The sequence below is a fragment of the Ranitomeya variabilis genome, chromosome 2 (assembly GCF_051348905.1).
Source record: "Ranitomeya variabilis isolate aRanVar5 chromosome 2, aRanVar5.hap1, whole genome shotgun sequence".
Classification (NCBI taxonomy): domain Eukaryota; kingdom Metazoa; phylum Chordata; class Amphibia; order Anura; family Dendrobatidae; genus Ranitomeya; species Ranitomeya variabilis.
The window spans coordinates 873,427,713-873,442,660 of record NC_135233.1 but is presented as its reverse complement, the minus strand read 5'-3'; the positions used below and the strand labels follow the sequence as shown (position 1 = coordinate 873,442,660).

The 14,948-nt window shown below is 40.8% G+C and overlaps 1 protein-coding gene across 1 annotated transcript in view; it reads left to right on the top strand.

The window, feature by feature from the left end:
- The window catches only part of LOC143808065 (putative cation-transporting ATPase 13A4), a 597,320-nt gene that overhangs the window by 268,880 nt on the left and 313,492 nt on the right, over positions 1–14,948 (top strand). The window contains exons 9-10 of the mRNA XM_077290324.1: positions 11,971–12,102; positions 12,573–12,743. Coding sequence (XP_077146439.1) covers positions 11,971–12,102; positions 12,573–12,743 — 303 coding nt within the window. The remainder of the gene's footprint in view (positions 1–11,970; positions 12,103–12,572; positions 12,744–14,948) is intronic.

Here is a 14,948-nt window from a genome sequence, read left to right as displayed (position 1 = left end):
AGAAATTGCTGGTCAAATTTAACCCTTATAACTCCCTAAAAAGAAAAAAAATTTGGCTCCAAAATTGTGCTGATGTAAAGTAGACATGTGGGAAATGTTACTTATTAAGTATTTTGTGTGACATATCTCTGTGATTTAATTGCATAAAAATTAAAAGTTGGAAAATTGCGAAATTTTCAAAATGTTCACCAAATTTCCGTTTTTTTCACAAATAAACGCAGGTAATATCAAAGAAATTTTACCACTATCATGAAGTACAATATGTCTCGAGAAAATATTGTCAGAATCACCCGGATCAGTTGAAGCGTTCCAGAGTTATTATAACCTCATAAATGGACAGTGGTCAGAATTGTAAAAATTGGCCTGGTCATTAACGTGCAAACCACCCTTGGGGCTAAAGGGGTTAATCCAGCAACAGCATATGGGGCTAATATCTCTATGGAGCATCTTATGGGGCCATAATCAGCAGTTGCGCAGCATTATATGGGGCAAATGTCTGTATGGAGCATCTTATGGGGTCATAATCAACACTTGTGCAGCATTATATGAGGCATATTTTAATATGGAGAATCTTATGGGGCCCATCATGAACTGTATAGAGCATAATATGGGGCCCCTGATTCAATATGGATATTCAAAAACAATTAACCTACTGATGTCTCAATTAATTTTGCTTTTATTGGTATCTATTTTTATTTTTGACATTTACCGGTAGCTGCTGCATTTTCCACCCTAGGCTTATACTTGAGTCATTACGTTGTCCCAGTTATTTGTGGCAAAATTAGACTCGGGTTGGCTTATACTCGAGTATATACGGTAGATGGCAAAGTCTTCAGAAGAGATGAAGGGAGTTGGAGGTGGATATATATATATATATATCACGAAATTGCTATAGATACCACATAACCAGAAGAATTAGGCATTACTAATATATATTGAATTATTTTGAACCTGAAATACTGGCAGAAGTGATGCCCTCACTAAGCAGGTTCACATTCATCTGAACTAAAAAAAAAAAAAAAGCACAACATAATTTTGTTCAAGGAAATTGAATCAATGGAATACAAGTAATTTATCTTTACAACCCAAGAAAGAGAATGGAGTTCAGGTCCAGAAATTTTAAAAGGGATATAAATTTATTACAATGCAAATATTGTACACACGAAGTAAATAGTACTGCAATAAGGGTACTGATAGCCATTAGAATTTCAGCAAGAGAAACAGGTGGAAAAAGGTCGGTGGGTATACCAGATGTCACCACATATATCATAAGGTAAAGTGCAAAGTGCTTTGGTATAGAAGAGGAAAAGATACCCACTAAAGAGGGATAATAGGTGTGACTCAAACAAAATTGCTCATTAGCATAGGGAACAGTGTCCTGACTGTATCATGACCTTCGATATCCTAGAAATCTTACCCATAAAGTGGTGTCCTCTGGCTCCCAACTGTGCAGCCCCAACGCGCGTTTCGCGTTGGCTTCGTAAGGGGGCAGTGCTGCAGTGTGTCCCAAGCTTGCTTTTAAATAGATCCCACCATAAGTCCTAATCAATCACCGGCGCATGTGTTCTGCCGACTGCCCAGGGAAGTGCATCACTTCCAGCTTCCATGATGACGCTGCGGGTCACAATGCCATTTCGATGATGTCACTGGACCGCAAACAAGAATTACAAGAATTTTTCCTTTTGTTCCTTCACTGCTCAAAGGAAGTAATCCTATGCAGGGCCTTACTATGCAAATTTATTACAATTGGAGCCACTTAAAAAAATTAGGTATTTCACTAAAAATAAGGAAAAAGCTGAGACCAAAAGAAATTTGGGAGCCAGCGAAGCCCAGTAAATTTTTAAAATAAATGTTGCTCTCTGTGCCCATCCATGCTCAGGCGCCCAGTCCTGCAAAGGGTGCTAACAGTGGAAGTCATCCCAGTATAGATTGCCCCCCCAAAAATCATACACACAAAATATGATGGTGAAGCAGAGAGCCAGAAGCCTAAAGAAAGTTGGGAGTTATAGAAGCCCAACAATTTTTCACAACAAGTTTTGCATTTTGCGCCTATCCTTGTACAGGGGCCCAATCTCTGTAGGATCCTACCCAGGGAATTCACACCAGATTTTAAAGCCAACATTTTAATTTCAGTAAAAATATGAAACCGCTGAAAAATACCCAAAATTTGAATCATGGTAGAGAATGAATTTTGTTTTGAAAAAGTTGATTGCCTTTTATGGTATACTGATAAGTTACAACAATGTGAATCATGGAAAACAAAGATTTTTGTACCCTCTTTCAAAAACTTTATTAAGTGACTTGTGGCCCTCATCAATTCACAATGGCAGATTTCAAAGTAACTTATACTCCAGTTTGTATGTTGCATAATATTATGTCACACCCTCCCCACCCCCAGCCTGATGTTGTTCACAGACTATGCAGTGGCAATTTTGCAAATTAGCCAGTGACTTAGGCCCCTTTCACACATCAGTTTTTTACCATCAGTCGCAATCCGCCAAATTTTGAAAAAGACGGATCCGTCGCAGATTGAGAAAAACTGATGCAACTGATCCATTTTTTCACCGGATTCGATTAGCTGATCCGGCTAATTGGATTGTAAAAAAAAAAATCGGAACATGCTCAGTTAACAAAAAAATGGAATCCGTTGACGTATTCCGTCTTTTGACGGATCCGGCGCCATAGGCTTCCATCCGTCACTATCCGTTTTTTAGACGGACGCAAATAATGTTACTATGTCCGTTCTCACCGGCTGCAGGACAAACAATTTTTGACGGATCCAGCGAATGACGGATGAAACGTGAAGCCATCCGTCACAATCTGTTGCTAATACAAGTCTATGAGTAAAAAAGTTTATGAGAAAAAAATGGATCCGGCGGAATCAGTCGCCGGATCCGTTTTGTTTTCGAAATTCGACGGATTGTGACTGATGGCAAAAAAACTGATGTGTGAAAGCAGCCTTCATACTGCTCTATCACAGCTAATCCTCGCAGGCATTCTTCATCACAAATGAAATGTTGGAGTGCCCACATTCTCTTTTGGAGATTAAAACTTTGTTCCAGGTATCATATTTAAAAAAATGTAGCAACGAATAAATCTTGGCCTGGGAATCATCCTGAATGACATTTTATATATTGTTGTTCCCTATTGCTTGTTGGTATTGAGAAATAGTTATTGTGATGTGGAGGCAGTGTATAAGAGCCATCTAACCCCTCAAAACACAGTCATGCATCTTTGCAAAACACTGAATCAAACGGAAGGGTCATAAAATGCATGTAAGCTCCAAAGCTTTAACTGCAGCTGTCAATGTTGCAACTTAAAGGGAAGGTGTCAACTAAATAAAAAAAAGTCAGCAATTGAAAAAATGTAAAGAATTAATGTTTAAATTTTCTTAAAAAATACTATCATTTGCTTATAATTTAGTAAACTATGAAAATTAATTGTAAAAGTTTTGGTAATGCCACTTTTAAACACTAGGGGGAGCAGCAACTAAAATTTAACAAAAACCTAGTGTACAACCAGCTCACATTAGGGCACTTCAGTAATTATGGGCTGAATCTGCTGATGTGTGTGATGTCTCCTCGCCTCCCCTTCTGGGTGTTTGCTAAAGGATAAGATAGGATTACATTTAGGAATACAGTGCGGAGCCATTTTGTTGGTGACTGCAAAGTTATACTAACAAGTAGACAGTCACCGATGATGGCAGACAGCAGGGATTCTGTTAGTTGGTACTGCTCGCTGTGTCATGCAGACATGCAGGGGGGAGGCTTGCAGTGGAGGGAGAGCGACCCATGGGGAGTGAGATATGCAGGGGGAGAGTAGTGCATAGGAGGGAGAGCAACCCATGGGAAGAGAGGAGTGCATAAGTGGGAGAGTGACCCATGGGGAGAAAGACATGCAGGGGGAGAGGAGTGCATAGGAGGGAGAGTGACCCATGGGGAGAGAGACATGCAGGGGGTAGAGGAGTGCATAGGAGGGAGAGCGAACCATGAGGAGATATACAGGGGGAGCGTGAATAGGAGGGAGAGCGACCCATGAGGATAGAGACATGCAGGGGGGATAGTAGTGCATAGGAGAGACAGCGACGCTTGAGAGAAACATGCAGGGGGAGAGGAGTGCTTAGGAGGGTGAGTGACCCATGAGGAGAGACATGCAGGGGGGAGAGGAATGCATAGGAGTGCGAGCGACCCATCAGGATAGAGAAATGCAGGGGGGAGAGGAGTGCATAGGATGAAGATTGACCCATGGGGAGAGAGACATGGAGGGGGAGAGGGGTGCATAGGGCAGAGAGCGACGTGGCACAAGGGGATAGAGAGTACACATGGGGAGAGAGATCAGACACAGGGGGATAGAGAGCACACATGGTGAGAGAGACCAGACACAGGGGGATGAGCACACAGGGGGATAAAGAGCAAACATGGGGAGAGAGACAGCACACATGGGGAGAGACAGTCACCTTCAGGGTCACAGAGGGGGGAAAGAGCAGTGTTACCACAGCAGAGTATTTCAGGAGTGCTGTGTGCTAAATTATAGGAGATCACAGAGGGAGATATATAATGGAAGGAGCAGGGGTAATATTTGTGGGGTTGATGTCACCTTTGTATTGTCAGATGACATCAAGCCCACCGCTTAGTAATGGAGAAGTGTCTATAAGACACCTATCCATTACTAATTCTATAGTTGTATGGTAAATAAAGACACAGCCAGAATAAAGTCCTTTATTAATCTTAATTAAGCCATACTTACCGAACGCCTAATCCCTGACTCCCTCGTCTCCTGCAACACAAATAAAATAATAAACCACAAATATTCATCACCTGTCTGCCGAGAAGGTAATCCATAATATCCCACAACGATCCTGTGACTGAGAGCTGGCGGCTCCTGGGAGGATAATTCATTTAGGCGGCCAGGCAGCTTGGTAACAATATTTGCCTGCAGATTAACCCTATAAATGCAGGTAAATAGCTTTTTCTGCATATGTCAGGTTTTTCCTTAAAGGGACTCCTAGGCTGTCTACATGAACATGGAGGAAGAAAATTGTGGATCTCTGGAATATGCGCTCAGACTGCAGAGAACAAGGTATCATCATACTCAGCTATGACCTGTACGCCCATATACAACCCCTGGCAAAAATTATGGAATCACCGGTCTTGGAGGATGTTCATTCAGTTGTTCAATTTTGTAGAAAAAAAGCAGATCACAGACATGGCACAAAACTAAAGTCATTTTGAATGGCAATTTTCTGGCGTTAGGAAACACTAAAAGAAATCAAGAACAAAAAATGTGGTAGTCAGTAATGGTTACTTTTTTAATGGTTACTACAAGCATAGGGAAAAAATTATGGAATCACTCAATTCTGAGGAAAAAATTATGGATCATGAAAAACAAATAAACAAAAGAACACTCCAACACATCACTAGTACTTCTCGCTTTTATAACAGCTTGCAGTCTCTGAGGCATGGACTTAATGAGTGTCAAACAGTACTCTTCATCAATCTGGCTCCAACTTTCTCTGATTGCTGTTGTCAGATCAGCTTTGCAGGTTGGAGCCTTGTCATGGACCATTTTCTTCAACTTCCTCCAAAGATTTTCAATAGGATTGAGATCCGGACTATTTGCAGGCCATGAGATTGACCTTTTGTGTCTTTTTTCAAGGAATGTTTTCACAGTTTTTGCTCTATGGCAGGATGCATTATCATCTTGAAAAATGATTTAATCATCCCCAAACATCCTTTCAATTGATGAGATATGAAAAGTGTCCAAAATATTAACATAAACTTGTGCATTTATTGAATATGTAATAACAGCCATCTCCCCAGTGCCTTTACCTGACATGCAGTCCCATATCATCAATCATCATGTTCTCTTCAGGCAGTCATCTTTATAAATCTCATTGGAACAGCACCAAACAAAAGTTCCAGCATCATCACCTTGCCGAATGCAGACTCGCGATTCATCACTGAATATGACTTTCATCCAGTCATCCACAGTCCACGATTTCTTTTCCTTAGCCCACTGTAACCTTGTTTTTTTTCTGTTTAGGTGTTAATGATGGCTTTCCTTTAGTTTTTCTGTATGTAAGTCCCATTTCCTTTAGGCGGTTTCTTACAGTTCGGTCACAGACGTTGACTCCAGTTTCCACCCATTCGTTCCTCATTTGTTTTGCTATGCATTTCCTGTTTTGGAGACATATTGCTTTAAGTTTCTGGTCTACTCTTGACGCTTTGATGTCTGTCTTGGTCTACCAGTTTGTTTGCTTTTAACAACCTTCCCATGTTGTTTGTATTTGGTCCGGATTTTAGACACAGCTGACTGTGAACAACCAACATCTTTTGCAACATTGCATGATGATTTACCCTCTTTTAAGAGTTTTATAATCCTGTTCGTTGTTTCAATTGACATCTCTCGTGTTGGAGCCATGATTCATGGCTGTCCACTTGGTACAACAGCTCTCCAAGTTATGATCACTCCTTTTTAGATGCAAACTAATGAGCAGATCTAATTTGATGCAGGTGTTAGTTTTGGGAATTAAAATTTACAGGGTGATTCCATAATTTTTTCCTCAGAATTGAGTGATTCCATAATTTTTTCCCTATCCTTGGTTAAAATTAACCATTACTGACTACCACATTTTTTGTTCTTGATTTCTTTTAGTGTTTCTTAAAGCCAGAGAGTTGCCATTTGAAATAACTTTAGTTTTGTGCCATGCCTGTGATCTGCTTTTTTTCTACAAAATTAAACAACTAAATGAACATCTGTTATGATCCCAGTGGCTGGGGATCACAGGAAATACTAGCTAAGTAACTAAACATAGACACGAGCTCTAGGGAGGTGGTAACTGGACTGACCGCAAAACCTGATCCTATCCAAACACACTAAAGGTAGCCGGTGAACGTGCCTAAAATCCTGGACGTCTCGACGCAGCCTGAGAAACTGACTACCCCTAAAGAGAAAGCAAGACCTCACTTGCCTCAAGAGAAATAACCCCAAAGATATAGGAAGCCCCCAACAAATAATAACGGTGAGGTAAGGAGAAAAGACACACGTAGGAATGAAAACAGATTCAGCAAATGAGGCCCGCTAATACTAGATAGCAGAAGACAGATAGCGAACTGTGCGGTCAGTAAAAAACCCTACCAAAATATCCACGCTGAGAATTCAAGAACCCCCACACCAACTAACGGTGTGGGGGGAGAAACTCAGCCCCCCAGAGCTACCAGCAAGCTGGGAAATCACATATTAGCAAGCTGGACAAGAAAAATATAGAATACTGATGATCAAAAAATGAACAAAATGGAAACTTAGCTTCTCTTGAAGAGACTGGGAGCAAGGTAGTCAGAAGGAATCAGAATAGCACTGAATACATTGACAGCAGGCATAGACTGAGAGTCCAAGTGAGCTTAAATAGAAAACCAGCCCACAGATAACGATACAGCTGATGCCAGTCACAAACCTGCAGAAAGACAGCACTCACACAGTACCACTTGTGACCACAAGAGGGAGCCCAGAAATAGAGTTCACAACAGTACCCCCCCCTTTAGGAGGGGTCACCGAACCCTCATCAAGACCCCCAGGGCGATCAGGATGAGCCGCATGGAAGGCACAAACCAAATCGGCCGCATGGACATCAGAGGCAACAACCCAGGAATTATCCTCCTGACCATAGTCCTTCCACTTAACTAAATACTGAAGCCTCCATCTGGAAATACGAGAATCAGCCCACAGATAACGATACAGCTGATGCCAGTCACAAACCTGCAGAAAGACAGCACTCACACAGTACCACTTGTGACCACAAGAGGGAGCCCAGAAATAGAGTTCACAACAAACATCATCCAAGGCTGGTGATACCATAATTTTTGCCAGGGGTTGTAGATGGATCAGGTGTGATAATACTGACAGATGACATTTAAAGGGGTTCTCTGGGCTGAAAAGATGTCTGCGTGATTAACGATTTGGCCGTGTACAGTGTGGAAATCCTCACACTATCACGATTCTTGTTTGGTGTGCAGTCATGTGACCTGACATGAGAGCTGGATGCTGGCGGTCACCTGCTAAGTTGTCTCTTATTCTATTGAGAAGCCAGCCAGACTTGTCTTATGGGCACGTAACTACACAAGTATGCAAATCATATACACGGGACCGCCCACCATGGGGAATAAGGTGGGATCCTAACAATGTGCAAATTGCAGGCAGTCACAGTTCAACCCCAAACACCCCTTAGGTCAGAGATGGTAATGCCCCTGTTCACAGGGCTCAGCTGGTGCAGTGCCACAATGCAGCAGCACAAGGGTGACCCTTCCCCAAGCACTGCACACAGGTGCGAGTCCACCTGTCCTGCAGGTTTTCCCAACCACATACTATCAGGGGCAGCCCGGGGCATTGTGGGGAGTGCTCCTTGTGCGGTGTCACTACAGGTCCCACCAGCACCGGCTGTCAGTGACGTGACAGCTAACAAGCAGCAAACATACATTACAGGCCCCCTGCCATGAACCGCTAGCAGCCTGACTCAACGACGCCATGCCGCTGCCACACGGAGCTCAGCTGCAGTTACTACTCTCTCAGTAAATCCACTGTAGGCTGGCGGTGACTTAAAATCACTGGTCTCCGCTCCCCGCCGATACTTACCTCACCGCTCCACTGCTCACGCTGCTCCTCTCTCCCCACCGCCTCCGGTCTTCGGTGAGATCTTTCCTCCTATATCTGCATGGCTCGTGCGGTTATAGGGGAAAATGGAGTTCACAGAATAAACTGTGGGCTCCAGAAAAATGGTGCCAATCTCCTCCCTCTGCTGTGATCTGGACACCCCAGAGGGCATGCCCAGATCACAGCAGAGAGCTGCTCAATGCAAGGTATAGAGTCGTTGGGCAACCGCTGTCTCCTAAGCCCATTGCCCAAGGCAGCCATATTTGCAGAGTATAAGTGTCGTGCAGACAAAATGGCAGCCTCCAGTGGCTGCAAAAATAATTAATAATAATAAAAAGTTAAAGTTAAAAATTTTAAAAAAATTAATTTTGCATAAAAAATAATTGTTTATATAAACAATGATTTTGAATACAAAAAAAATTGTTGCATCTTCCCTTTAAGACAATGTCAATTCCAAATATTCAATAAATTATTGTGTGCAATTATTCGCAAAAGATAGTAAAATCATGTTCGAGTTTGATTTCTACCCAGACAGCAGAATTCCTATTTCTTAAGCTCAGAAAACTGACAACAGAATGGATAGAGAGGAGAAAGAGTATCGAGAGCAGTAAATGAGGATGGTGATGATGATGGTTATGATCATGAGGTGAATATGGAGGAGAGCTTGAGGTTTTTTTATTTTTCTGGTCAGTTTGCTTTCCCCATTTAAGTAGATAATGACATTTCATATTCTGATGGAGAGATGTTATTTATAGGCGATGTATACCAGGATTTAGGATGAGGTATATTTATTTTACAACACCACAGCCTGCATACTGCAAAAGGTTAGTTCTCCGGCAATGAAGAAAATAATAATTAATAATAATAATTTAGGAGGTATATTTATTTTACAACACCACAGCCTGCATACTGCAAAAGGTTAGTTCTGGCAATTAAGAAAATAATAATTAATAATAATAATTTAGGAGGTATATTTATTTTACAACACCACAGCCTGCATACTGCAAAAGGTTAGTTCTCCGGCAATTAAGAAAACAATTTACACACCTGAGAAGCCAGCACATAGAAATTACCATCACCACAACCACCAATAGAGCTGTCAGACACTATTTACCCTCCTACACCATCTTCAGTCGCAACATCATTTACTCCCAAGCTGATAGCTGAAAAAGCAAATTTCCTCCCAGAGGATCCTCTTGCTAGACATCGGCTCTGCATCCCATTTTCCTTCCCAGTTATCAGCAGCATTTTCCATGACTGGACAACAGTTGTTTCTAAATGGAAAATACCCAGAGCTTGTTGAGATGTGGCCTGGCTAGGAATGTTCATATCACTTGCAATGCCCCTACTGCCAAAGCTCACAAAGCCACCAACACAGCTTGGTATTAGAATTGTATTCTCCATCTCTTTCAAATCGACAGAAATAAGTTCTGCTTGTGGATTATATACCTTAATTGGATGAATGAATAGAATTAAAATCAATGCAATTTAAATTCTACTTTGAAAAACATTAGGTGTCCTGGGGTGGAGGAGGTGGACTGTTCAGAACACTGACTCAAACTGACAGTGTTGCTGTTAGAGGTAACATCATGGTAACAGAGAGTCACCCCCAATCTGTTTGCATGGACCATACTGTAATCTGGCCTACATTAGCAATCCTCATCCTGCATCTAGTCGGTGCAAATTTCCCTTTGTTCCTCCCTGCATGGTGCATCGCGGAATGCACAAACCTGCAGACAGGCTGAGTCTGGGCTTCTGGAACATTCTTTATCCTTTGACCTTTGTTTAAGGGGGTGGGTGTTAGTATCTCTGCCCAACAAGGGGGCTGATCCCAAGAGAGGTAAGACAATATGCCACTGTTGAGTTAGTTGATGCTGTATCTTGGTAACGGAAAGGATCTGCTATTGTGGCCAGGTCCTGTGCCATGTATGGAGATTAAAGATCATTTGCCACATGGGATTGTGATGTTTAACTACCCTGCTGGATTTGAAGACTGAATGTAAAGACTGTTGTTGCATATTCCTTGGTGACGGATTACCTGGTGGTGCCCAAGGATTTGTCCCTTTTATGTGGCCACCTTACAGACTTAATGAAATCTATGTTTGGGATTATATTTTCCCCGTCTTGATAAAAGTTGTTGGATTGTTCATCGACTTGATGCCCGTCTGCTCTGTCACACATCCCATCACAAACTATCCTGTTGTGACTTAGAAGTATTATGTAACTTATGTATCGGTACCACTGTTGCTGCTGTTGGTGGCAGCTCTGATATTTTTAGCTGTAATATGTTTTTATTCACTCTTATACTGCCATGTCCATTGCCGGGACCTATTTTTCTTGTACCATTGGACACAATTATAAATTTTACAAAAAAGTTATAAAGCTCTGCACAAATTATCCAATCAGTCAGAAATGCTAGGTAAGGTACACATGACAGCCAAAAAGGTTAATACAACAACAGCACATCCGTAGTAAAGGTGTGTCTGGTGTCTACTTGTCTCAAATTGGCAAATTTAAACAGCTGTCAAAACAGATTTGCACAGTGTGATGTCTAGATTTAGTGTAATAATTTGTTTTCAGAGTTTTTGATAAGCAAATGTAATCCCCCATGCCAAAGAGACAGTGTAGCAACAAATTCCAGAGACTCATATTTCTACATATTCTAGTAGTACAGCATACTTTCATTTAGTCTTTTTCTGACTTTTATCCCTACCCTGTCAAAGCCAAAATTTGGCGACTGAATTAACATTTTTTTAGTGTATGTGTACACAATGGGCCTGCTGCATCACAGTTGGTGACTACAAGGGTGTGGTGACTACTGCTCATCAAATTCATGATGAGCTGCAGTGTTTGCTTTGCTGCAAATCATACTCTACTAGTTCTGGAGTAGGATTTCTGGCGAGTCACTCTCAGAGATGTCTGACATTCCTGATTCATGAGTCTTATGTTGGTCTTTATCAATCTTGATTATCTGGGTGATGCTATCATCAGCAATGTGTGAAATGGCACCTGACTTTTTTCAAGTGAATCAAATTGAAAATTGTTCAAATTTGCTGTGACATGCAAATTTCAGAAAATTCAACTGAGTTGATTCACGACAACTTCCATCAATCTCTATATTCATGCTATAAAACAGACTGCAGTGTCAGTGGCCACCATGCTGTGGCATGGGAAAAGGTTCAAATAGGAAAACACAGTCAATGGTTATATTATGTTACTCTTACACAAATTATAAAACCACAGAAACAACACTTAAATATTGTTTGACCTTTTTTTCCTAGAAATATTTTTTAATGCATTTATTGTTGTGTTTATTTTTACCAGAAATTAGAGAAATACAATCTCAGTCCTTGGTTCCAGGTGATGTCATTGTTTTGGAAGGAAACAAGCTTTTCTTACCATGTGATGCCATTTTAATCAATGGAGGGTGTACTGTCAGCGAAGCAATGTTAACTGGTATGGATATTTCATTGTTGTCTCCATTCTTTGAAATTATCTGATTTTTGTTTGTTTGGATTTTATACAGTAATTCCTTTAAGTTACTGCACGGGTATATTGCCGGCCAGTTGAGCCTAGAGTGTTTAGGGCTTAAGATGTCTTTGTGCACTTTATAGTTTACATTTCTTAGGGCTTTTTATGGTTCGCCATATCGTGTGCTGACCCACTGCTATTACTTCAATAAAATAAATTTGAGAGAAGAAAAACTCAGACTTCATTTGTTTGTTACCCCACTTTATTTTTTACATGTGACCCAATGATATTTGTTGAAAATAATGGAGCAATTGTGTTTTGCATTGATTTGCTTTTATTTACTTTATATTTGTCTCTAATCTGCAAGTATGTGAAACTGTTAGATCTCCATACACAAGACCCAGAAACTTCATTTACAGATAACTTAAAAACATACCTTTAAATTTAATTTCAAGGTGAAAGTGTCCCTGTAACGAAGACATCACTCCCAAATATTAACAATTCCATTCCTTGGATGGAACACTGTGGTGATGACTACAAAAAACATGTTCTTTTTTGTGGAACCGAAGTCATCCAAGCTAAAAGAAATAGTCAAGATCTTGTAAAAGCTGTCGTCCTACAGACTGGTGGGTATTTTGGTTTTCACATATGTATATAGTTTAGCAGCTGCCGAGAGGTTACACACAGTATTTTTAACAATCACTGCAATAGATTAATAGGGTGGTGTTAGACCCCTAGTAGTCATCTGTAATAAATGATGTAATGCTATATATATATATATATATATATATATATATATATATATATATATATATATATATATATACAGTATATATATATATATATATATATATATATATATATATATATATATATATATATATATATATATACAGCTCTGGAAAAAATTAAGCGACCACTGCAAAATGTTCAGTTTGTCTGATTTTCCTCTTTATAGGCATATTTTTGAGTAAAATGTGAATGGTTCTTTTATTCTATAAACTGCTGAAAACATGTCTCCGAAGTTCCAAGCAATACATATTGTATTTACTTTCATAAAAAGAGAAATGGTCAAAATAATAAAACAAAGCATTGCTTGCCGACCTCACATAATGCAAAAAAAAAAAAAAAGAACAAGTTCATAATCATTTAGAAACAACACTATCAATGTTTTAACTCAGGAAGAGTTCAGAAATCAATATTTTGTGGAATAACCATGATTTTTAATCACAGCTTTCATGCGTCTTGGCATGCTTCCCACCAGTCTTTCACATTGCTTTTGGGTGACCTTATGCCACTCCTGGTACAAAAAAATTAAGCAGTTTTGCTTTGTTTGATGGCTTGTGACTATCCATCTTTCTCTTGATTACATTCCAGAGGTTTTCAATGGGGTTCAGGTCTGGTGATTGGGCTGACCATGACAGGAATTTGATATGCTGGTCCTTCAACCACACCTTGATTGACCTAGCTGTGTGGCATGGCACATTGTCCTGTTGTAAAAACCAGTCCTCAGAGGTGGGGAACATTGCCTGAGCGGAAGGAATCAACTGTTTTTCCAGGATAACCTTGTATGCGGCTTGATTAATAAGTCCTTTGCAAGGAACAAGCTGCCCAATTCCAGCCTTGCTGAAGCATCCCCAGATCATCACCAATCCTCCACCAAATTTCATAATGGGTGCAAGACATTGTGGCTTGTATGCCTCTCCAGGTCTCCATCTATCCATTAGATGACCAGGTGTTGATATAGGCAAAAAAGAACACAGCAGCACATGTGCATGAATCTAGGCCATGTGAAAACACAGGCAGACATTCAATATAGATTATACTTCTCAAAAATGTTTTTTCACAACTTTTTTCAAAACATTTTTATATTATAAAACTTGCAGTAATAGATGAAAATGAAGGTTCTTAGCTCATAAATTGTCCAATTCATGTATGCCCATCAACCACGGCAAGATGACCTCCCTCTGATAGGTCCTACTCTCACTGTACATGCCACTTTTGGGCCACCAGCCTACAACTATGGCCAAACAAGTCACTCTCGGGCAAAAGCCTACAATTTATGGACAGGAAGACCTGATTACGGCCACCTGCAAGGTCAATGGGAGGAGTGCAGGTGTTGAGATATATATACACTCACTGGCCACTTTATTAGGTACACCATGCTAGTAACGGGTTGGACCCCCTTTTGCCTTCAGAACTGCCTCAATTCTTCGTGGCATAGATTCAACAAGGTGCTGGAAGCATTCCTCAGAGATTTTGGTCCATATTGACATGATGGCATCACACAGTTGCCGCAGATTTGTCGGCTGCACATCACCACCACCAGCCTGAACCGTTGATACAAGGCAGGATGGATCCATGCTTTCATGTTGTTTACGCCAAATTCTGACCCTACCATCTGAATGTCGCAGCAGAAATCGAGACTCATCAGACCAAGCAACGTTTTTCCAATCTTCTACTGTCCAATTTCGATGAGCTTGTGCAAATTGTAGCCTCAGTTTCCTGTTCTTAGCTGAAAGGAGTGGTACCCGGTGTGGTCTTCTGCTGCTGTAGCCCATCTGCCTCAAAGTTCGACGCACTGCGCGTTCAGAGATGCTCTTAGGCCTACCTTGGTTGTAACGGGTGGCGATTTGAGTCACTGTTGCCTTTCTATCAGCTCGAACCAGTCTGCCCATTCTCCTCTGACCTCTGGCATCAACAAGGCATTTCCGCCCACAGAACTGCCGCTCACTGGATTTTTTTTCTTTTTCGGACCATTCTCTGTAAACCCTAGAGATGGTTGTGCGTGAAAATCCCAGTAGATCAGCAGTTTCTGAAATACTCAGACC